The sequence below is a fragment of the Ursus arctos genome, unplaced genomic scaffold, assembly GCF_023065955.2.
Source record: "Ursus arctos isolate Adak ecotype North America unplaced genomic scaffold, UrsArc2.0 scaffold_24, whole genome shotgun sequence".
In the NCBI taxonomy this organism is placed as follows: domain Eukaryota; kingdom Metazoa; phylum Chordata; class Mammalia; order Carnivora; family Ursidae; genus Ursus; species Ursus arctos.
The window spans coordinates 32,600,308-32,625,656 of record NW_026622919.1 but is presented as its reverse complement, the minus strand read 5'-3'; the positions used below and the strand labels follow the sequence as shown (position 1 = coordinate 32,625,656).

Sequence of the window (25,349 nt, the reverse complement as noted above, 5' to 3'; positions counted from 1 at the left end):
TCAGGGCGTGATCCCAGCGTTCTGGGATCGAGCCCCACATCACACTCCTCTGCTATGAGCCTGCTTCTTCCTCTCCCACTCCCCCTGCTTGTGTTCCCTCTCTCGCTGGCTGTCTCTCTCTCTGTCAAATAAATAAATAAAATCTTTAAAAAAAAAAAAATTCTAGAGGAGACAGTTGTACATATTCTCTCAGGATCCCATTCCTGGGTTAATCCCTGCGGCTATAGTATGTAAAGAAGGGACCTCGACCTCATGTTGGGGTTCATCGAGCCATTGCCAGCCTTCAAAGAATTTTCCTTTCTTTACATTGAGAGGAAATTTCTATATAGGTCAATTTCCTGTTGATCAGCCTTGTAAGAGAAATAATAAAGTGGAGATGAGTTAAGTGACTGTAGGAAATGCTGTAGCAAGAAAGTGTAATAATAGATAGTAATAACCACTGTTTTTTGAGCCCTTACTGTATACAGGACACTGTTCTAAGTGCTGCACTTGCATTCTGTCATTAATCCTTACAACTCTAGGAGCTGGTATAGTTATTATCCCTGCTGTACAAGCGAGAAGACTGAGGCTTGGAGAGATTACATAACTTGTCCAAGATCATACAGCTAGAAAGTGACAGAGCCGGGATTTGAACCCAGGCAGGATGTCCTTAGAATCTACCCTCTTAACCTCTCTTTAATCTTGCCTTTCTTTTTTTCTGACCTGTTTCTCTCCAGGTTATTGTCCAGAACTACAACTCCGTTTTGACTCTTTCTCACTTGTACCGATCTTCAGACGCCCTCCTTGTTCATGAAAATGATGCTGTTCATAAGATCTGTGCGAAACTGATGAACATCAAGCAGATCTCCTTTAGCGACATAAACCAAGTCCTTGCACATCAGTTGGGAAGTGTGTTCCAGCCTACTTATTCTGTGGAAGGCTCATGTCACTACAGACGAAATCCATTAGGTATTTGTCCTCTTGTATGTAATTTGTAGGAAAGTCTTATGTTCTGAAAGCCTCACAGTTACTCGCCACTGGCTCCTCCTCTCTGTCCGAGGATACACTCAGGTTTCCCTCTTCTCAAAAACCTTCCCAAGAGCTGCGTTCCTCTCCAACTATCTTATTGAAGTTTTGGGAACTTACTAAATTTCTGAAGAGTGGTGATACCCATTGACTCCATTCTTCAGGATTCTTTCTCTTCTTCTTCTTCTTCTTTTTTTACAGCAACTTTGGTATATAATTCACATACCATATAATTCACTCATTTAAAATGTACGATTCCATTTTTAGCATATTCACAAAGTTGTACAACCATCATCTCATCACCCCATAAAGAAGCCCATCATTCTTTTTTCAGCTTGTCAAGTGGTGCCTTATTAATTCAAGTCATCTAGATGCAAATATCTCCACAATCTATACCTTCCTCAGTCCTAATCTCCTTCCCAAATAGTCACCTATCCCAGTTTTCTTAATTGCCGCCTTATTCTTTAAATTTGGATTGTTCTGAATGGATCCATCTTTTTTTTTCCTGCCCTCTCTCCCCAGCTCCCTATTCCTCAATTTCTATTACCTGGATTTCTCCCACTGTCCTCGTATCTCATCAGTATACTCAGACCTGTTAGTGCCATCTCTGCCATCTGCCTGTGTTCTTTCCTCCTTCCATGTCTGTCTGACATCAATATCTCTCAACTAATACTGCATACTCTCTCTAGTAAACTAGCCTCTTTCTATTCCTTCTCTCTCTCTCTCTCTGGCATAAAAACAGAGCTTACATCAAACTGACATTCCTATCTTAAGGTGGTCCTAACCCTACATTCCTTCCTGCCTGCCTCTTCCCCTGCAGTCCATCTTGCACACTGACTGCAGAAGAGCCTCCTCACTGCACAGATTTTAGTACTCTCCTGTTCATCCTGTGGCCACATTTGTCAGAATTCCTTAGCCTGGCCTCCACGTTATGCCCTGAACTCTAACTTTCTAGCTTCATTACCTCCTGCCTCCTCTGCATGGATCCCCGTCTACTTTTCATCCTGTCTCCACTGTCTTCCTTCAGTCTGCTACTTTCCAGCCCTGATCCCTTTGCTCAGTGTTCCTTCTCCTTAGTAATCACTTCCTCCTTCCCTTCTTCCCCTCTATTGAAACCTTAACTCATCCTTCAGTGTCCAAGTCAAGTGATAATTTTTCTATAAAACTTTCCTACTGAGGCCTTTACCTAAAAGAACCCTCTTTTCTCTGAACTTTAGGGCATTCTCTATCTCTTTTATGTCATTTAATATTTTTTACCTTTATTATTTCTTTAATTGTGTTTGCTTACCTTTATTTTTTTATTTTTTTAAAGATTTTATTTATTTATGTGCCAGAGAGACAGCCAGCGAGAGAGGGAACACAGCAGGGGGAGTGGGAGAGGAAGAAGCAGGCTCATAGCGGAAGAGCCTGATGTGGGACTTGATCCCAGATCGCCAGGATCACGCCCTGAGCGGAAGGCAGACGCTTTAACGACTGCGCTACCCAGGTGCCCCTGTTTGCTTACCTTTAAAAGTAATGGGTGCCTGGTGGCTCAGTCGGTTGAGCATCTGCCTTCGGTTCAGGTCATGATCTCAGGGTCCTGGGATCGAGCCCTACATTGGGCTGCCTGCTCAGCGGGAAGTCTGCTTCTCCCTCTCCCTCTGCTGCTCTCCCTGCTTATGATCTCCCTGCTTGTGCTCTCTTGCGTATGCTCTCTCTCCCTAATGAATGGATAAAATCTTTTTTAAAAAATTAAAAAATAAAAATTTAAAAAATAAAAGTCACACACAAACACACACCTATTCAAAGAGTGCAAAAGAATATGCAATCAAAAGTAAGTGTCCTTCTCATCCTTTCCCAGATGCTACCACTGTAACTAACGCCATGTGTTTCCTTAGAGGGGAATTCTGTCATGTACATATTGTGTATTCCCACTCGTTTGCAGCTTCCTTGGAGACATGTATCTTATTAATTTCTGTGCATGTCATAGTACTTATCATATTGCACATCTGTTCACTCAGCCAATATTTATTGACTTCCTGCTATGTGCCAGTCGCTATGCTAAATGTCAGGGATCCCATGGGAGCCAAAGGAGACCTTGTGTTCACTGTGAAATGGGAAGGAGAGACATTAAACAAATAAATTACACCAAGAATATAGAATTAAAAACCGAGTTAAGTGCTCTGAAGGAACGAAGTACAGTTTCAAGAGAATATGTCACGAAGGAATCAGACTTGGGCTGCAGGGGCAGAGAATGTTGCCCTGAGGAAATAACACTTGAGCCAAGAGCTGGATATGGACTCGGACATGACTTAGCCAAGGGAGGGAGGAGAGAGTAGCATGTGCAGAGGGAACAGCACGTGCAAAGGCCTTGCAGCAGAAGGAAGCCTGGCACATCAAACAGAGAGAAATCCAGTGGCACTGGAGCGCAGAGAATGGTGTAGGGGGTGGCTGAAATCAGAGGCTAACATGGTGAACAGGGGCAGGGCTTGCAGGTCCTCGTAAGCCATTTAGAGGCCTTCCTCATCACCCAAAGAAAAGGGGAAAATCGCTGAACAATTTTAAGCAGGTTGGTGACATAATCACTTTTACTTTTGAAAAAGTAAGTATCCACTGGACTGCCTGTGGATAGCTGATTGGAGGTTGAGTCTGCAGGCTTGTGTAGTCATTCCTCACTGGACCTCACTGAGAAAATAAAGGCAGTTAGTCACACAGGAGCTTTCTCGACTTCCCCACTATGTCTGCAAACCTTACTGTGCCGTCTGGGCTCACCTTTGCACTTCACCTGTGTCACAGTGAAAGAAGTGTCCTGCTCCTATCAAAGGCCAGTCTCTCGCTTGGCTTCCATTCCCTCTCCTTTCTCAGGGACTTAATTCCTCACTCATCTCTCATCCTCCATGCCTCTTTGCTGGATTACTGCCATTACAACAACTCTATGGCATCTCTCACACGGAAAATACCCTCCTTTGACCTCACCTCTAGTGATTGAACCTATTTCTCTGTTATTCTTTAGAACAACGCAAGGGTGTCTGCCCTTGCTGTCCTCCTGATCTCTTTACTTTTCAGCCCACTCTGCTCTAGTTTCTCCCCCACCACTTTTATGAAATTGCTTTTTATAAGCCACAAGCATGTCCACATCACCAAATTCAGTGGACATTTTGCTGTCCTTATTTCCATCGACCTGTCAGTAGAATTCGGCATGGCTGACCTTTGGTCTTCCAAACCTTCTCTTTGTCTTTTGTGACAGCTCCTGATTTTCCTTCTATCTCAATGACCACTCCTTTTATTCCCTTCTTTTCTCCTCTTTTGGCTCCTCTATCTTTTCCCAAGCTCTAAATGCTGGTCTTGGACCCTCTCCCTGATAACTGGCCCACTGCCATGGCGATAAACGCCATTTGTATTCTCCAGCCTGCCGGTTTATCTCCAACTCCAACCAATTCCCTTAGCTCCAGATTTCTATATCCGGCAGCCTTCCTGTATGACATCTGTATGTATACATTTCATGGACATCCCAAACATAATGTGTCTGAAACAGAGAGCTTTCTCCCAGAAGCTTGTTTCTTTCTCAGTCCTTCAGTTGCTCAATTTTAAAATCTTAGGCCCAGGGCTCCATGGAGCCTACAAAAAAAAAAAAAAAAAGGTTCTAAAATCTTAGGTCCAGCTTTCTTACAGTGAGGCTCTGTGAAGGCAAGGCCCTGTCTACCTTGCTCACCACCATGCCCCCTATCCTCAGAACAGCGCCTCCCCTATAATAGGTCCTCGCTAAAGGGGACTAAACAAATGGAGCTACCGAGGATGGATTTGAGAGCAACTGGAGGTGGGGTAAAGTGCACAAGACTGGGTGATGGATTGGATCTGGAAAATGACAGAAAGGGTGGTATAGGGCAGAATTCGTGGGGCCCTGGTTTGCATAACAGTGTAGATTGTAGTGCTGTTCAGTAGAGCTGGGAATGCTGAAAAAGGATGTGGTTTGTGGGGCACAGTACAGGGCATGGAAAGAGGTGGGTCTTAGACATGTTGAGTGTGAAGTGCCTTTGCCATATCGAAATGGAAATGTCATGTGGGGAGTTGGCTGGAGGGCAGCTAACCTGGTCTTGCCACTTCAACCTTTGCCAGCCCACAGCCTTTCCTTAAGTATAGCAGTCAGACTGAACTCTGGCTTTACTTGTCTAAAAGGTTAATTCCTGTTAGATCCTGTTACTTTCCTACTCAGGACCTTCAAGAGGTTTCCCATCTCACCCAGAGTTAAACCCAAAGTCCTTGGAATCACCTGTAAGGCTTTGCTCTGTCTGGTTTCCCACTGCTTTCTTGATCTTATATCCTGCTACTCACTGTCTTCCAGCCACATGGGCCTCCATGCCGTTTCTCAGGTATGTCTGCTGTGCTCCAGAGTCTCTGCCCCAAACGACCTCAGATATCCACATGGCTCCACTCAGGTGTTTGAGGAGATGGCACCTTTACAACAAAGCATCAGCGTTAGTGGGCACCAGTGTTTGGCATCTCAATTCTGAGGGGTCGCATCTGTGAGATGGGGTGACTTGCTACAGCTGTGCTCTGACAGGCACAGAGAATGTGAGGAGTGGGACTGATCCAAGCTTGGATTTTCACTAGAAAGATCTGATGAAGAGACAAGGGCAAGTAGCTGGGTAAGGAGAGAAGTGAAGCAAGGGGGAAGACTAATGGACTGAGAAGTCAGGAAGTCCATGAATTTGTTTGTCTTAGTCCATTTAGGCTGCTGTAACAAAAGTGCTATATCCTAGGTGACTTACAAACAACATAAATTCATTTCTCGTGGTTTTGGAGGCCGGAAAGTCTAAGATCAAAGCACCAGTAGTAGTGTCTGGTAAGGGCCAGCGTCCTGGTTCTCAGATGGACGTCTTCTCACCGTGTCCTCACACAGCAGGAAGAGCTAGAGAGCTCAGTAGGGCCCCTTTTATAAGGGCACTAATCCCATTCATGAGGGCTCCACCCTTACCACACTAGCACCTTGGGGGTTAGGATTTCAGTGTATGATTTTGAGGGGGGAACAAACCTTTAGTGCATAATAGGGTCTCAACAAGGTCCCAGACTGGTTAAAATGAAAGTGGGTGAACAAGAAGGCTGGAGGGAAAAGTAGACTGTGACAATGAATAATTCATGTGTTAGTGCTCAGGCTGTGTCTGTTGACTGTTGTTTATTTGTGCTATGCAATAGAATTCAGCTCTAGGTATTTTGCAGAAAAGGACTCTTACGTTTAGAGGAAACTCCATTAGCCATAAGATCAATCTGTACAGCACTTTGTAGATGTTTATGTCAAAAATTGTTCTTTTCCTTAGGATATAGGATATGAGTTTGTACTATTATAAAATTTACATTTCATGTTGTTAAAGTAATATATTTTTCCTTCTCCTCTAGTTTTTTTCTATAAATATATAAAACAGCTCAGAATGCAAAACAAATTAGCCTTTCTCCATAATCCTGTTTCATTACAAATAAAAGTTTCTAAAGATAGACATATTCCTGTCTTCAGGAGTCACTGATCTTGTCTTTTTTCCTAGTGGAGTTTAATTTAAAAGGTTCTGATTATCATTTAACTAGATAAAATAAGAGATCTAGGAAAATTTCTTTCTTTTTTTTTTTTTTTTTTAAGATTTTATATATTTATTTGACAGAGAGACAGCCAGTGAGAAAGGGAACACAGGCAGAGGGAGCAGGAGAGGAAGAAGCAGGCTCCCAGCGGATGAGCCTGATGTGGGGCTCGATCCCATGAGTCTGGGATCACGCCCTGAGCCAAAGGTGCCCCAATCTAGGAAAATTTCTAAAGGAATATTTAGTGAATATAGAATGACGATAAAGGCATAGTAGCTCTCATGCTTACTTTATTTTCCTGGAGTGTAGCTAAATATTTCATTCATGTTTCCAGTTTCTTAGCTTCTAAATTCTTGTTTCCTTTTTGGCAAAGTGTCTTTTCTCACTCATGCTAAAATAGGTGCCAAAATATGTGATCTGAAATAGACATTGTCTCTGAAATTTTATTTACGTTTTTAAATTTAAGCAATTCTGGCTTTGGAGGAGAAAATATGTTTGGCCCCCAAAACCATCAAACTACAGTTGTATATGGGCCAATGGAAACATTATGGAATTTAAAAGTTTAGTTCAGATTTTTTTTTTTTTTTTCTTTACAGGAGACTTAATGGAGAATTTGGTTCCCCATCCTGAGTTCAAGATGCTGGGTATTCGTAACATTCCTCAAATGTCAGAGAACTCACTGGCATACAGCACGTTTACTTGGGCCGGCCTCCTCAAACATCTGAGACAGATGCTCATTTCTAATTCAAAAATGGAAGAAGGTAAGGGTATTTTAAAAATATGCAGGCCGCAAGCTGGGAAAAGTGCCTGTACTGGAATTCTCAATATAAACTTTCTTGGCCAGTTGAAATAATGGTGCCTTCTTCTGGTCAGGGAGGCTCCTACAGAAACTCACCAGGACATCCCCAGAGGGTTTCTTAATCACTTCACATTTTCATTTCCCAAAAATGAAAAATATTTCAGAGGAGCGTGACATTTATTTATTTTTTTTTAGTTTGTTTGTTTGTTTATTTTTAGTAATCTCTACACCCAACGTGGGGCTCAAACTCACTAACCTGAGATCAAGAGTCACATGCCAGCTGCCCCTATTTTATTTTATTTCATTTTTATCAAAGTGACATATGAACATAGTTTTTAAAAAATCAAATAGTCAAAACTCATCTAAGCATATACTTATATCCGTACATTGCATTGTATGTAGATTTTCTAATTTTTTTAAAAAAGCCGAGTAACTGTCTAATATGAACTTATAATGAGGAAAAGAGTAGTTCCCGGTCCTAAACGTCCCCACTGCCCCAATGAAACTACTTTTCAATGTTTAAGCTGTTTTTTTCTGGAATCCCCCTCCATATTTCTAAGTATCTTGCTTATGCTCTTACTTATTTTATTTTCCGAATTTAGATATTATCAATTGCCTTCCTAATGTGAAATTGAGAATTGAATCTGCTTATACATCCTCTGTACACACACACACACACACACACACACTCTCTCTCTCTCTCGCTCCCTCTCTCCCCCATCCCTTCCTCACTCCTCCCAATATGGTTATACACATACCTTTGAATCAGATTAGTTTTCAGTGTTTGTATTACTTTTGATAGGTAAATATTATTTACAGTTGAGCCATGTACTGTATACATGGATTAAATTTTATTTCATGTACAGTTAATTTTTTTCTTCCTCTGGTTAATAATTACACTTATTTGGGGGCACTTGTCTGGCTCAGTCACTAGAGCATGCAACTTGTGTTTGAACCCCACACCGGGTGTAGAGAATACTTTACAAAAGTTAGACCTATTTGGTCAATATTCTGTGTGCCTATCACTCATCTATCCCTAAATTTTTTCCATAAAAATGAATCCCTTCTTAACATGTTCAAACCCGTCAGGTAGTCTCTTCCTTTCATTATCTGCTTGGAAATGTCCCTTTTGGAGACCTCACCTTCTTGTTGCTGCCCTGATTGCTCTCCAGGCTTGGTTAGCAGCCAGCACTGACATCTCTGCTTCATTCTGTATTCCGTCTGATTTCCTAGATTTCACATCTGCCTTTTGTTGTTGTTGTTGTTGTTAGTTTATTCGCTCATGTGATAGATCACACTGTCCAGGAGCTTCCTAAGAAAAAGTACAGGGAAGGTAAAAAATATTTTGAAGCTATAAATGTCATTATTCTGCCCTTACATTTGATTGCTAGTTTGCTCAGGTATAGGATCTGAGGGTGGGGAATCATTTTTGCTTGGAATTTTGAAGGCGTTGTTCTACTGTTTTCCAGCTTCCAGTGTTGCTGTGAAGTCCCATGTCAATCTGATTCCTAATCCTGTTTTGTTCTCTCTTGAATCTTTAAGGATTTCCTCTTTGTCTCTTAACATTCTGGAATTCCTTACTGTGGATCTTCCATTGATCTCAGTAGAATGTAAGCTTTAGAAGGGCAGAGATTTCTGTTTCGTTTACTCCAGCGCCCGTAGTTTGGCGGAGGCCAGAGCCTCAATGGTTTAGCCTTTCCTGAGCAGGCGGCTTCTAGGACAAAGGGGGCACGCCCTCTGCTGCCGGGAGTGAGGAAGCATCTCCGGCTCTCGCCACTTCGCCTGCAGATTTTTAACTAATCCTCCGGTTTCTCCCTCTTTTAGAAGTGCCTGGTCGGCTTCCAGGACCTCCACTGGGGACAGAAATCTCAGCTTTCCCTGGCTGCTAGTCAGCCACCGCTGGTTCATTTGCTTGCCAGCTTCCAAAATGTTGTTCGCATTATCTTCTCTTCCCTTCCCTGTTTTCTTGTTTATGCCTTTTAAAAATGTCCCTGTAATTGTCTTGTTAGTGAGATTTTGGGAGAGAGTGACAGTAGACTGGTATGTCAGTCTGTCTTGTTTAACTGGAAATCACTATTATTAGTAATTATTTGAGTAGCATATATTTTATGACAAATAACAATGACTTAGGTTTCAATACTGTGAAAGTGGATGGATTTCCTCTACAATTTATGTACTAGTGATACCTGATGGATTTTAGATCATAGTGCCTGAGGTTTGGAGAGAAATAGAAAGGTCACATCGTAAAGGAATGCTTACCAAATGTTTTGGCCTCAGTACCTGTTTTTCTAGTAATACCTGTTAACATCTCAAGGAACACAGTGTTCCTCGGGATATAGTAGAAGACGTGCTGCTCTGAGCTCTCTTAGGTCAATAAACCACAGTTTGCTTAGTCATTTTCCCACGCAGAACCTTGAGTGTCGACATTTCTTCACAGTTATAGATACAGCTTTGAACATACAAATATTTTCAAAAAATGAGTATATGTGAAAAAAATGAGTATATATGAATAAATATATTTATGTCGCTAATCAGGTTGAGACAAATAGCTTTAAAAATCTTCGTATATTCTCAGGGGCGCCTGGGTGGCTCAGTCATTAAGCATCTGCCTTCAGCTCAGGTCATGATTCCAGGGTCCTGGGATCGAGCCCCACGTCAGGCTCCCTACTCAGCAGGAAGTTTGCTTCTCCCTCCCCAGCTCCCCCTGCTTGTGTTCCCTCTTTTGCTGTCTCTCTCCGTCAAATAAATAAATAAAATCTTAAAAAAAAAAAAAATCTTCCTATATTATCAGACAGCTCCATATGAAGATTGACTCTGTTAATATCACCATTAGCCATGTATCTGTTTCCACATGTCCTAGCAACAGAAGGAATGAGTGATCCCAGAGGGAGCCAGGCAGAACTTATGATGTTTTTTATGACCTGGCTTTGGAAGTGACACACCATTTTTTTTTTAAGTTTTAATTTTATTTAATTTCTACACCCAATATGGGGCTTGAACTCACAGCCCTGAGATCAAGAGTCACATGCTCCAGTGACTGAGCCAGCCAGGAGCCCCCACATGCCATCATTTCTGTATCATCCACTTGGTCATTAAGGTTATTAAGCCCTATGCCGTGTGGGAGGGCACCACACAAGGGCCTCAGTACCAGGAAGGAAGGGTCACTGGGGTTCATCTTGGAGCCTGGCTACCACTCTCTGCCCTCTGTCTCCTACTGAATCGTATCTTCCCATATGCAGAATGGACTTAATCCCTCCCAAAGCCCTTTAAAAGCAATCAGGCTAAATTCCAGAATCTTGTCATCTAAAAGCAGGTCCATGTATATACGATTTTTTGAGTATAGCTGTTTGTTTTTTGAGTTTGCTTTTGTGTTTGTTTGTTTGAGTATAGTTCTTTGAGTACAGGCACTTCCCCCCAACCCCCGATCAATAGACAATGGTGAAACAGGCATAGCATTAACTGGTAGACAGCCTCCTTAGAAAGGGGGAAATGGAAGGCATATAGGACTCGCTGGCCCTTAATTCAGCAGGGCACATCCTGGCAGTTTCTTGATTACAATGTAAGGCCTACAAATAATTTTTCATGGCTTTTGGCTTGGCTCTCTGAACCAAGCTAAATTATAATTTTATTTGTTTATTTTATTTTATTTTTAAGTAAACTCTACCCACAACGTGGGGCTTGATATCACAACCCCAAGATCAAGAGTTGCCTGCGCGGGGCACCTGGGTGGCTCAGTTGGTTAAGCATCTGCCTTAGGCTCAGGTCATGATCCCAGGGTCCTGAAATGGAGCCCTGCATCGGGCTCCTTGGTCAGCGGGGAGTCTGCTTCTCCCTCTCCCTCTGCCTGCTTCTCCCTCTGCTTGTGCTGTCTCTCTCTTTCTGTCAAATGAATAAAATCTTTAAAAAAGAAAAAGGGAGGGAGGGAGAGAGGGAGGAACGTCTCCTAAAGCCATCTGCCCTGCTTCAATCAAGACTTTTTGCCCTCTGCAACCAGGGTACACTTGTCATCCTGGATATTCTCTTTGCCTGTCTCCTGGGTTGGATATTCTGCTGTGAAGATTTAGGCAAAGCCCAAGTGATCTGGGGAAAGAGGAGGGGAGGGGTCATGGTTTTTCTGGGTTTCACTAGATCTCTCTGGTTTCAATATGTACCTTACCCTTAACTCTGCCTTGTGTTCTCCAGACCAGAGACCCTCAATCATATCCTCTCCAGAAAATAAACCTTTAGTTTTATGCTAGGATAGAGAAGAGGCATTCATCATTGTAAACAGACAAGTTTAGCAACATTCCTTAATCAGGAGTCAAACGTAGATGGTTCTCTACGTGATAGCAAAGCTAGTTTAGAAGCCAATGGCTTAGTGTTTTCATGGGTTCTCTTAAAGAATGCTGCATCACCAATGCTCTGGAGAGACAGAGGACAATAATGTGTGAAAAAACACTGACATCATTAATGCTGAAAAAACACTGACATCATTAATGCTGAGTCAAAAAGTGAGAAAGTCACTGAATGTGAAAACATTTTAGGAAAACCTTAACCAATTTATTTTGTTACATGTATTTTTTATGGATGCTCAAGGATGATATGATTTTTAAAAATCTAAACCTAATTTACTCTAAAAGAACTCTTCAATAAGTATAAAATTTAATGAGCTAAGTGAATCATTTAATTGACATAATTTGACAACACTTTTTTTTCCTTATAATCAATGGTGTCTTAGATGGAAGGAAATACAACGTTATGGATTTATATCCCTTTTTTGTTACATGGGTTGCAAATGTTTTTCTCCATCATTTTAGTCTTTTGTGTGGTATTTTTCACCATATGGAGGTTTTTCATTTTTATGTGAGTGAACTCGTATATCTTCCTATTTTATAGATTCTGAGCCTTGCCTCAGATATAAAATATTCTTTAGTATTCCCCAGTATTTTTATAGTTTTATGTTCAATATTTAAGTTTTAACCCATCTGGGGCTTATTTTTATTTCTGATAATGCCTTTTTTGTTACTTCTCTTCCCATTTTAAATTTTATTTGCTTGGCTTTTCCCTTTTCATTTTTTAACATTAGTTTTTCAAGGGCTAAAACTTTAGAAGGCCTCATTTCTTTTCTCTTTTTGACACTTTATTTATTTATTTATTTATTTATTTATTTATTTATTTTTGAAACTTTTAGATAGAGTTGATTACTTTTTATTTCTAAGTAATATAGAATGATGGATTTTCTAACAAATACAGCTTTTAGAGAGGCCTGGGTGGCTCAGTCAGTTAAGCGTCTGCCTTCGGCTCAGGTCGTGATCTCAGGGTTCTGGGATTGAGCCCCACATCAGGCTCCCTGCTCAGTGGAGAGTCTGCTTCTCCCTCTGCCTGCTGCTCCCCCTGTTTGTGCTCTCTCTCTCTGCCAAATAAATATATTAAACTTTAAAAAAATACAGCTTTTACGGTAGGTCATAAATTTTTAAATACCTTTACTGAGATGTGATTTATATACCATATGTTTCACCTATGATAAGAGTATAATTCGGTGGTTTTTTAAGTAAATTTGCAGAGTTATGCAACCATTATCATAAGCCAGGTTTTTTTTTTTTTAAGATTTTATTTATTTTTTTATTTGAGGGAGAGAGAGAGCACAAGCAGGAGAGTGGTAGAGGGAGAGAGAGAAGCAGGCTCCCATTGAGCAGGGAGTCTGATGTTGGCTCGATCCCAGGACCTTGGTATCATGACCTGAGCCAAAGGCAGACGCTTAACCCATTGAGCCACCCAGGTGCCCCAATCACAAGCCAGTTGTAGAACATGTCCATCACCTCAAAAGGATCCTTGTGTTCATTTGCAGTCAGTTCCAACTTTTATTGCTAGTCCCAAACAACCACTGGTGTGCTTTCTGTCTCTATAGATTTGCCTGTTTTGAACGTATCATATAAATGGAGTTCGACAATAGTCTTCTGTGTCTGACCTTTTTCACTTCGTGTCTTTGAGGTTCATCCACATTGTAGTATATATCAGTAGTTCAGTCTTTTGTATTGCTGAACAGTATTTCATTAGATGGATATACCGCATTTTGTTCAGATGCCCACCAGTTGATGAGCATGTAGCTTGTTTTCACTTTGCGTCTACCGTGAGTAATGCTGCCGTGTACATCGTACGCGTTCTTTGTGTGGATATATGTTTTCAGTCTCCTGATGATATAGTTATAAGTGGCATTGCTGGGTCAAAGGATAAGTCTGTGTTTAACTGCTATACTCTTTCCAAAGTGGCTGCACCATTTTACATTCCCACAAACAGTTCAAGAGGGTTTCAGTTTTTCCACAGCCTTGCTAACATCTGACGGTAGTCGTTTTGGTTATAGCCATTCTGATAGGTGTGAGGTAGTGTCTCCTTGTGGTTTCGGTTTGCATTTTCCTAATGACGGTGCTATTGAGCATCTTTTCATGTTGCTGTTAGATTCGTTTATCTTCTTCAGTGAAGTTTCTATTCAAATATCTTTCCGATTTTTAAATTGGCTTGTTTGTCTTATTATTGAGTTTGGCATGCCAAAAGTTTTGGTTTCTTGTGTTTCTATTTTTGTTGAAAATCAATGTTACCGTTTGCCGAATTTTATCCCTATCCTACGTATACTTTAAGAATATTTTATTTTTTTTAATTTAAATTCAATTAACCAACACATAGTACGTCATTAGTTTCAGATGTAGTGTTCAGTAATTCATCAGTTGCATATAACACCCAGTGCTCATCACATCACGTGCCCTCCTTAATGCCCATCACCCAGTTACGCCATAGCCCCACCCCCCACGCCTCCAGCAACCCTCAGTGTGTTTCCCATAGTTAAGAGTCTCTCATGGTTTGTCTCTCTCTCATTTCTTCCCATTCAGTTTTCCCTCCCTTCCCTTATGGTCCTCTGCACTGTTTCTTATATTCCGCATATGAGTGAAAGCGTATGATTATTGTCTTTCTCCAACTGACTTATTTCACTCAGCATAATACCCTCCAGTTCCTGGTAAGTATTCATCCTTTCTCGTGGCTGTGTCATATTCCATTGTATACATTAAGAGTATTTTCATAATATTTCTACATGACTGGTCAGTTTTCAATCCTATTTTTGTTTTGTGTTTCTACATCCCTTAACATTTTTGTATGTATTCTGTTTGTTCCCACAGGTGTATAGAGTAGGGTTCACCCTTTTTAGGTGTATGGGTCTATGTATTTGGACAAACCTCTATAATGTGTACCCTCCACCACAACTGAGACAGAGTATTTCTATCATCCCAAAAAGTTCCTTCATACTCCTTTGTAGGCACTCTCTGCCCCTAACTCCAGCCCCTAGCAGCTACTGATCTGAATTTCATTTCTATGGTTTTGCCTTTTCCAAAATGTCCTATAAGTGGAATCGTACAGTACATAATTTGTTTCACTTAGCATAATGCTTTTGAGATTTATTCCTGTTGTTTTTATGTGTATCAGTAGTTTCTTTTTTTGGTGAGCAAAAATCCATTGTATGCACCTACCACCATCCTTTAATACTCTATGAAGAATATTTCGTGCCTTTCTCAGGATTGAGTAGTTTGAATCATTTTAGGTCAACCAGATAAGAATTTTTAAACATGTAGTAGAAACAAGCAAGTTTAACTTATCAAATAAAATGTATGTAAAATATACATACCGTAATATATTTTTCTCTTCTTGCTTAGAACTATTTATAAAATGTCTTGCTTCTTTTCCATTGGTAGGTATTGATTGGCAGGTACGGCCTCCTTTATCAGGACTTCCTACTCTTGGTAAAGTGTCTCTCAACAGGGAGCTTCATTTTAACACTTCCATTGCCAACTTGGTCATCCTCCGTGGGAAAGATGTGCACAGTGCGGATCTGGGTAAGCAGAAGTTAGGTTAAATTAATATGTACATTTTGCACATGTACATGGTAATACATTTAAAAAAAAAAGGAAGTCCCTGAATTTTTAATTTTTAAAGAAAGGAAAATCATAATTATGTGTTTTAGTAGCAAAATGTAACCATTGTATCAGTTAGTATGTGCTGGATACCAGAAATAGAAGTGATTGAAACAAAGGTTTAATTCTTTCTTCTGAACCTTGCTGTTCTTATTGTCCTCACCTATGGCTTCCTCCTTGTTGTCCAAGACCTCTGTTTGAGTTTCAGCCATCAAGTCACATAGGAATGACCATGCCACCTGCCTCGTCCTAGGGTTGCACACCACACTAGTGTTTATACCTCTTTGATTGGGGCTGACTCATGTGCTACACCTAGCTGCAGGGGTGGCCATGAGCACAGTTAAAATTTGGGGGTTCTCTTACTAAAGAAGAAAGGGAGAACAGGTCATGTAGCACAAGTAGTGGTCTCTGTGACAAGCATTTTGTTATAAAACTTTCAGGAAGTTCAAAGAGCAGTACTCTATTAGCTTTGTGTTTCTGTGGCAAATCTCCAGGTTTGTCTTATCTTTATTTGATGATTTTACCTTATTTTTTTAGAGATTTCTTTATTTATTTTAGAGAGTGAGAGTGCCTGCGCAAGTGGGGGGAGGGACAGAGAGAGAATCTCAAGCAGACTCCATGCTGAGCGCAGAGCCCAACAGGGGGCTTGATCCCACAATCCATGAGATCACGACCTGAGCCAAAACCAAGAGTCGGACGCCCAACCAACTGAGCCACCCAGGTATGCCTTATTTGATGAATTTAGCAGTATTGGATTGGCTGCTTCTAGCTGTAATATAAAGAAAACCAAATAATCGGGCACCTGAGTGGCTCAGTCGGTTGGGTGACTGCTTTTGGCTCGGGTCGTGATCCCAGGGTCCTAGGATCGAGCCCCACATAGGGCTCCCTGCTCAGCGCATAGCCTGCTTCTCCCTCTCCCCCTGCTCATGCTCTCTCTCACTCACTCTCCTTTCAAATAAATAAATAAAATCTTTTTAAAAAAAGAAAATAAACCAAATAATCTCGCTCCTGTAATACACCTTAGATCAGAAAGTGGTAATTAGAAGAGATCATTTCAAGTCTGTCAGATGGTATATTTTCTCCTACATCAGAACATTTTCTTCATATTCTTCATTTTAGATTTTAAATTAAAAGAATTAATAAGAGGATATATAAAGTAATCAAACTTCCAAAATTTATCCACAGCAAATGACATATGTACAGAGAGGTGTTCTTGAAAAGATACTCACTGCAATATCTTTCACACAAAAATGCAGAAACAACCTAAATGCTCAACAGTAGGAAATGTGTTAAATAAATTATTGTATATTCATATAATAAAACTTTAAGAGTGATATTTATTGACATGAAAAAGAGGTTCACAACATATTGGTGAATGAAAACACAGGTTACAGAACAGCGTTTGTGTAAAATTATGGGCACAAGAGGGTCAGCAAAATGTTCATGGTCTTCTCTGGCTGGTGACGTTTCAGATGTTCAGTCGACTTTTAAATTTTCTTTTTTTTTTTTTATTTTAGTTAACATATAGTGTAATACTAGTTTCAGGTGTAGGATTAGTTAACATATAGTGTAATACTAGTTTCAGGTGTAGGATTTAGTGATTCACCGGTGACACACAACACCCAGTGCTCATCATGGGTGCCCTCCTTAATCCCCATCACCCATTTAACCCATCCTCCACCCACCTCCCTTCAGCAACTCAGGTTGTTCTCTGTAGTTAAGAGTCTGTTTTATGATTTGCCTCTCTCTCTTTTTTGCCCCCTATGTTTGCCCATTTTGTTTCTTAAATTCCACATATGAGTAAAAACAGTATTTGTCTTTCTCTCACTGACTTTTTTCATGTAGCATAATACACTGTAGCTCCAACCACATCATCGGAAATGACAAGATTTCATTCTGTTTTATGGCAGAGTAATATTCCATTGTATATGTATACCGCAGCTTCTTGGTTTTTTTTTAAGATTTTATTTATTTCAGAGAGTTAAGAGCACAAGCTGGGGGAGGGGCACAGGAAGAGGGAAAGAAATCCTCAGGCACACTCTCCACTGAGCGGGGAGCCTGAAGCAGGGCTGTATACCACAACTTCTTTATCCATTCACAGTCGATGGACATTTGAGGTCTTTCCATAATTTGGCTATTATTGATAATGCTGCTATAAACATTAGGGTGCATGTGTCCCTTTGAATCAGTATTTTTGTATCCTTTGGGTAAATACCTAGTCGTGTAATTACTGGGTCAGAGGGTATCTGTATTTATACCTTTTTGAGGAACCTTCATACTGTTTTCCAGAGTGGCTGCACCAGTTTGCATTCCCACCAACACATCCTCGCCAACATCACCTGTTGCTTCCCATGTTAATTTTAGCCATTCTGACTGGTGTGAGGTGGCTTCTCATTGTGGTTTTGATTTGTATTTCCCTGATGATGAGTGATGTTGAGCATCTTTTCATGTGTCTGTTGGCCATCTGGATGTCTTCTTTGGAAAAATGTCTATTCATGTCTTCTGCGCATTTCTTAACTGGATTATTTGTTTTTTGGGTGTTGAGTTTGATTAGTTCTTTATAGATTTTGGATATTAACCCTTTATCAGATATGTCATTTGCAAATATCTTCTTCCATTCTGAAGGTTGCCTTTCAGTTTGGTTGATTGTTTTCTTCGCTATCCAGACATTTTATCTTGATAAAATCCCAATAGTTCATTTTTGCTTTTGTGTCCCTTGCCTCCAGAGACATATCTAGTAAGAAGTTGCTATGGCCAAGGTCAAAGAGGTTGTTGCCTGTGTTCTCCTCTAGGATTTTGATGGTTTCCTGTCTCACATTTAGGTCTTTCATCCATTAAGTTTTCTTCTTAATACTTTTCTGAATGGTGTGAATTATTTTTTTTTACAATGAATGTGAATCATCTATCCAAAAGCAATATAAAGCTAGTTTTAAAGATATTTATTTATTTATTTATTTATTTATTTATTTTTGAGAGAGAGAGAGACAGAGACCATGAGCAAAAGAGAGAGCATGAGCAGGGGGAGGGGCAGAGGGAGATGCAGACTCCCCACTGAGCAGGGAGCCTGATGCAGGACTTGATCTCAGGACCCTGGGATCATGACCTGAGATGAAGGCAGACGCTTAATGAACTGAGCCACCCAGGCACCCATAAGGCTAGTTTTAAAAGGCAAACCAAAAGGAGACTTCTGGTGAAATGAATAAGAAAATATGTTTATTAATTTGTTTTCAAAATTAATGATTTATGATGTAAACAATGGCTTGTGTTGTTTTACTCTAGGAGGATTTAAAGATCCAGCTCTCTATACTTCTTGGTTAGAGCCTATTCATGCTTTCAATGTGTGGAAAACCCAGCGAGCCTTTAGCAAATATGAGAAGTCTGCAGCGTTGGTCAGCAATAGCCAGTTCTTACTAAAACCACTTGATACGATTGTGGGCAAAGCCTGGAACATGTTTGCTTCAAAGTAAGTAAAAAATAAATCTACAAACCTTTCTAACCTTAGGCAGATAATAGCTTAAAACACAAGGCAGGATCTGGAATGTTTTAGTCTGTTTGGTTTGCTGTAACAAAAATAGCCCAGACTGAGTATCTTATCAACAACAAAATGTATTTCTCAAGCGTTCTGGAGACTAGGAAGTCCACGGTGAAGGTGCTGGCAGGTTCGATGTCAGATGAAGACCGACTTCCTGGCTTCCAGGTGGTTTCTTTTCCTTGTGTCCTCAAATGGCCAAAGGGGCAAAGAACCTTTCATGGGCCCCTTTTAAAAGGTCACTAATCCCATTCATGAGGGCTCCACCCTTGTGACCAAATCACCTTCCAAAGGCCTCGTCTCCTAATACCATCACCTTGGGGGTCAGGCTTCCAGTGTACAAATTTCAGGGGAACACAAACATTCAACCTACAGCGTGGAATAAGCATGGCTACCCCTTTGTAGGTGTGAAACTGGGTCATGTTATTTCAGGCATCATTTTCTTAAATGCACGGTGGGTCTACACTGAGGATATGAGGTGAGGATTAAATGCGATAATCATGTAAAAGTACCCACTATGCTGCTGTTGTTGACTAGAGGAGTCCTTTCTAAAAGATATGCAGTTAAAGTAGAAATTTCATTATAAGGCTGGGACAATAAAAACAGTTTTACAAAATAAGATCCTTGGAAGAATGGAAGAGATCCTGATCTTGTTCAGCAAGAAATATTGCAAGTTCAACTCCATCTGCTAAGAAATGTGTTACCAGATTTCCTGACCTCGGCCACAATTACTTAATGTCAAAGCAAAATTCCCATATCAATGGGCAAGGCCTCTACTGTGATTAGCCAGGATCTTCAAGGATCCCCCATCCTGCACATGGCCGTTCTGTAAGCCCCCACTCCTGGGACTGTGAACTCTGGCCTTTCCTGGTATTGTTCTCTTCTCACTCCCATTAAATGGCAAGCAGCCCTTATTACCTCAGTTTAATCCATGTCTGCCCTTGACATTCTTTTTAACATGATTTCTCCTGCCTCGGAACATTTTGGGGGTACAGGGTATTCAAAGGACCCCCTGGCATAACTGCAAATTAAATGTTGTCTGAAAAATACTTGGGGGGCACCTGGGTGGCTCAGTCGTTAAAGCATCTGCCTTTGGCTCAGGGTGTGATCCCGGAGTCCTGGGATCAAGCCCCACATCAGGCTCCTCTGCTGGGAGCCTGCTTCTTCCTCTCCCACTCCCCCTGCTTGTGTTCCCTCTCTCACTGGCTGTCTCTCTCTGTCAAATAAATAAATAAAATCTTTAATAAATACATACATACATACATACATAAAGATCAGTTTTTAAAAAAAGAAAAAAAATGAAAAATACTTGGGAGACTTCACTTCATTCCTAGAACTGGAGTTTCTGCAGTTTCAAGGCTTAGGTAAAAATTCTTTTTAGAGTTGATATTGAACCCAGTCATCTCTGTAGGTTGTTGAATATTTGGATACAAATCTGAACATGGTCCTTTTTCCTGTGCTTCTTATCGTCACTCTCTTGGACACTAAAAAGACAGGGAGCTTGACATAAACTTTCACAGTTTGCTAATCTCTGGAATAAACATTGAAGCAAATCTAAGACATTTAAGAGATTCTGCCATCTTCAAATATTCATGAGCTAGGGAAGTTCTATTTGTTGTTTGATTTTAAGAGTTCATTTGCCTGAGATTTTTTCTGTTTCTTTCTGTTTCTTTCACCAGAGCCTACATTCATCAATACACAAAGTTTGGAATTGAAGAAGAGGACTTCTTGGACAGTTTCGCATTGTTAGAACAGGTTGTTGCCAGTTACTGCAACCTCTGATCTCGAACAAAGGAGAAAAAGTACTAAGTTATTTTGGGGCTAAAATATTTTCAATAGTACTTTCTCTGTAAGGTTTTCAGATCTCTACCTGTCAAAGTAACAAAGTCAAATGCTGTTTCCTTTGGCATACTATGACCACAGAAAAGGAAGAAAACCTTTTAAATGGAGAACATCATGTTTTCAATGAAAACGTCTACTTGGTATTTTCAGTTGTAAGAAAGAAACTGGTGCTTCTATAAAGAAATTTGGAAACACTTTGCTGAGATGTTGGAATTCTGGAAGTATCCAGAAAAGGGAATATTCTGTTTGTCCCCATGTTTCTAAGTCTTCCCTTCTTCTTCTTCTTTTAAGATTTTATTTATTTGAGAGAGAGAGCACGCACCCACAAGCAGGGGGAGGGGCAGAGGGAGAAGCAGACATTCTGCTGAGCGGGGAGCCTGATGTGGGGCTCAATCCCGGGACTCCAGGATCATAACCTGAGCCAAAGGCAGACACTTAACAGACTGAGCCACCCAGGTGCTCCTCTAAGTCTTCCCTTCTTTATTCCAAAAGGATTCACTAAATACCTGCTAAGCTTTCACCGCACAATTTGAAGCTAAGAAATTAGTTTGGCAGTTAATTGAAGTGGATACTTTTAACCACAAGAGGGCGCTATTGTCAAATGCTAGATTATGAACATCTGTTTTTTTGAAGATTTTCTTGTATAACAGATTTTCCACTTTAAGCAGCTGTTTAAAAATAAATATCAGATTTTGTTAATAAATGCATATTATGCTTAAGTATAAAAGTAAGTAAGTAAATGCTTTTAAATTTTCTAGGCATCAGAAAATTGGGTTTTTCTTTTAGATCTTGAAATGTAAGAGCAGAAACTAATATTCAACTAGTGCTTTCAGATTACTTACAGGTATTTAACTAGCATGGAAGATGTTATGCTTGTCAGTAAAAGGTGTAAGAGCTTTCACTAAAATTTCACAAAGTTGAGAAAATTATCACCAAGGAAATACTGACCTTCGTGAAATTAACACATACAGATGTGGGTTTCACTCAGAAGAACAAAACATACTTGGAAATTGGCAGTTGAGTTTGAGGGTAATTGTGTATTTCAATAAAACACGTCATATGCAGTGTATTAACAAATGTCAAATGGGAAACAAATAGGAACATTTGCCGCTTCTGCCAAATCTACCAGTGATGATTTATTTTTATGTGGAAAAATGACAGTTCACAGCTTCACTGGTTTCTTCCTTTTCTTTCCATATGGAAATGATTACTTTTTTGCTGTTTTTCTTATCAACTGTTGCTATGATTTAAAATACTGAGCCATATCTTATTTCTAAGGAATGTAAAAAGTGGTCTGTTCAGCCACTAAAAGGCACACCCCTGTGCTGCATTTTGTTAACCCAAGTATAGTTGAAAAATAATCAGATAATGATTTTTTACAAAATAAAGTTAAAAGTAATGGTTTTACACTGAAGACATCCAAAGACTGAAACAATTTCCCAAACTGAACCAGCATTAATGAAGATCTGGAGCTCATCAAGGGTTAAGCTGATTCTGAGGAACTTGCTAGAAGTGAAGCTTAAAGAAAGTCAGAAAGTATAAATCACTTTATATTTTTTATATTTAAGAAAAGAATTCATGAGGTACCAGTGGGGACCGGTTTATTTCTAATGTGGCAACTCATGGAATCAATGGCAGGTGAATATTTGAAGAAAGCCCCAGTCAAACACAGCTCTGGGTCCATTCACTTATATAAGTAGAGCCTTTTTTTATGATCCACAACTGCATTATTTGATGTTTGTGAATACCTTAATATTTGCAGACTTGTTCTAAACATTTACATGGAATTTTTTTTTGGGGGGGGGCCTATTTGGAGTAACATAAAATTTTTGCTATTACAGTTGTGATTTAACACAAAGAAGGTGATGCCAAAGCTTCAACATAGGGGGTGTCATTGGAAATGTACCTTGTGTAGAGAAAATGGCCAATCAGCCAGGACGAAATGAGGACCATAACTTCCTGGGCATACAGATCCAGAAGCTTTGAACTTGTAATATCTTAGATTACTGGGTAACTAGAGTACTGTGTTGTCACTCACATTTCTCCCACAGAGCGGTTCGCACCCCCTGTAGGCATAAAGAAGTGTAAATTCAAACTGCTTCTTCTTTTCAAGTCTTTTCACTCTCCTTCATTTGTGCTTTTGTCAAGAGTTCTTTAAGCTGTAGAACCCGTTTCTTCCCATTCATTCCCTCTTGCTTCTAGCTTTGCTCCTGCCAACATGATCCAGTCAATCTGCAGCATCTTTCTCCTTTAATTAATCTGTCACTTAGACCTTAGCTAACATATCCACAGTTCACTGTTCTCAGGTCATTCATTCATTCAACCAATACCTAGTCAGTACCAGGCATTGACTTGGATGTTAAGGATGTTAAGGTTAATACCATCTGGTGTAAATGAAGAAGCTTACAGTGTAGCTAAGTTTCTTGAATGTCTTAATGCTCCAATCCTAGCTTCCTAATTATTGTTTATTATCTTCCCCATGTCCATGTTCCACTTTTTTACAAGAAAGATGTACAAGGAACAACGAGCTGGGAGCTCTAGTCTGGGCTTTAAATTGGTTTGAAACGCCTCCTCCCTGGCTCTGGAGACTATTCTGCAGGGTACATACCAATGATTCTTCTGACCGCCATGTTTATCACACTTGAATTCCTGTCCAAAATTTTGTTTTAAAACATGCTCCATATGTTCCTATCACAGTATTCTCTCCGCATGAGTCCAAGGTTTGGCAGTCAAGCCTTTTCTTGTTCTTCAACGTACCTACCAAATATGGCTTTACTCACTAACTTGTCATTTTTGGCAAATAATCAGTTATTTAAGAGATGTCTGCTCATCATTATCAATCACATTGTTTCCTATGGGTTTTAGGGATGTGAGCTAAAAAAAATTTGGCTTTACATATTTAAATAACTTCATACTCCTATATTCTAAAATGTCTCAGATGATGCAATGTCAGCCTTATTAATAAATGGAATCCCATTTCCACTAGCCAGAATGCTTGCACAAGAATTTAAGATAAACAATGTAAATATTTCCAGTTTCTGGGCAACACAGTGTGGGGTCAGTGTTGTAGAAGATATGGCATTTAAGGGAGAAGAGGGAAAAGATAGAGGATCCCAATCATTTAGATCCCAGGGAGCTAGTGACTCAGGAAGAGATGAAAAGGAAGGTTGGTGATGCCCCCCCCCCCAATCCCCAAGAACTGCTTACAAGCAAAGAATAGCTTAGAAGCATTTTCAGAAAAAGACTTGATGGTTTCTGAATTTATGGACTTTACCTAAAGTAATGAAAAATCTTAGCTTAAAAGAATAGCTTAAAAAGAAACAGTAAGCTAAATAAGGTGTCACTTAGCAAATAATCCTCTTACCTGAATTTATCTCCTTTGCTAATGATGGAGCCATTAAGATGAATACTTTCATGGCTTGTGTAATTATTTACATGGGAAGTACACAAAAATTCAAAGATTACCTGTGCTGTCCACACGCAGCTAGTGCTGTAAGGATAAAATACACATTGGATTTTGCAGACAGTATGAATAAAAGAATGTACAATATAAATATTTTTAATTGTTGATATTGTGGACATATTGAGTTAAATTATTCAAATTGGTATACTTGTTTCTTTTTACATTTTAAAATGTAGCTACCAAAGTTTTTAAGTTAGATATATGGCTGGAATTATATTTCTATTGGACAGGGCTATTCTAGACAATTCAGGAGCAAAGGCCTGGGAACTATAGAAAAGGGAGTTGAACAAAGCTTGTCCTATTAGGTGAGAGGTCATGGGAACATGATAGTAAGAAACATGACATAAGGCAAAAGATGGGAGTTTCCTTTTTGGAAAAAAAAAAAAAAAGACTTTGCTTAAGTTCGGCTCACGGGAACGGTATGAAAAAGGCAGGATGTGAGCTTAACTCAACAAACATCCATTAACCACCTGCAAGGAAAGACAGCACTAGGAGAGGCGATTTTAAAAAAATGAGTTAAACCAGGCCTCTGTCCTTAAGGATTTTACCATTTGATATATTCTTTGCTGCAAAGCATATGCCTGGCTCATGGTAGAGAGTATAGATTAATACAGATGTCTAAAAAACTGTGGAAGAGACGAAAATCTGCAAAACTAAAGGCACAACGTAAAGCCCATTAAAGCTCACTTATCAACAGATCTCATAGCAGATAAAACTGAGGACCTGGAAATACAAACATAATACAAAATATTTGGTCTGGGGGTGCCTGGGTGGCTCAGTCGGTGAAGCATCTGCCTTCAGCTCAGGTCATGATCCCAGGGTCCTGGAATTGAGCCCCACATGGGGAATCCCTGCTCAGTGGGGAGCCTGCTTGTCCCACTGCCTGTGCCCCCACCCCCATGCACTCGCGCACTCTCTCGCTTGCTCAGGCTCCTCTCTCTCTTGCTCTCAAATAAAATCTTTAAAAGTTTTTTTTGTTTGTTTGTTTTTGGTCTCTGAGCCATCTTACACAATTAAGAGCCATTTAAGACAATATAAAATTAATATATTGAGAATGAAGAAGTACCTTTGTTTGTAAATCCTTGCCTAAAATCTAAAGCCCTAGTCCTGGAATTCCAAGCCTTCTAAAGTTCAACACTCAGACTGTTCCCTTTACATATGCTGCAGTAGCCAAGACAAACAGAAATGGCTGTTAAATGTTACGAAAAACACACGGATTTGTCTATG

At 40.0% G+C, this 25,349-nt stretch overlaps 1 protein-coding gene across 2 annotated transcripts in view; it reads left to right on the top strand.

The window, feature by feature from the left end:
• Positions 1–22,754, top strand: part of TUBD1 (tubulin delta 1) — a 28,560-nt gene extending 5,806 nt beyond the window's left edge. For both annotated transcript variants that reach the window (XM_048223710.2, XM_026517483.4), the window contains exons 5-9: positions 717–948; positions 7,149–7,313; positions 15,070–15,210; positions 18,568–18,751; positions 20,497–22,754. In XM_048223710.2, coding sequence (XP_048079667.1) covers positions 717–948; positions 7,149–7,313; positions 15,070–15,210; positions 18,568–18,751; positions 20,497–20,599 — 825 coding nt within the window. In that variant the 3' untranslated portion in view covers positions 20,600–22,754. The remainder of the gene's footprint in view (positions 1–716; positions 949–7,148; positions 7,314–15,069; positions 15,211–18,567; positions 18,752–20,496) is intronic.
• The last annotated feature ends 2,595 nt before the right edge of the window (positions 22,755–25,349 follow it).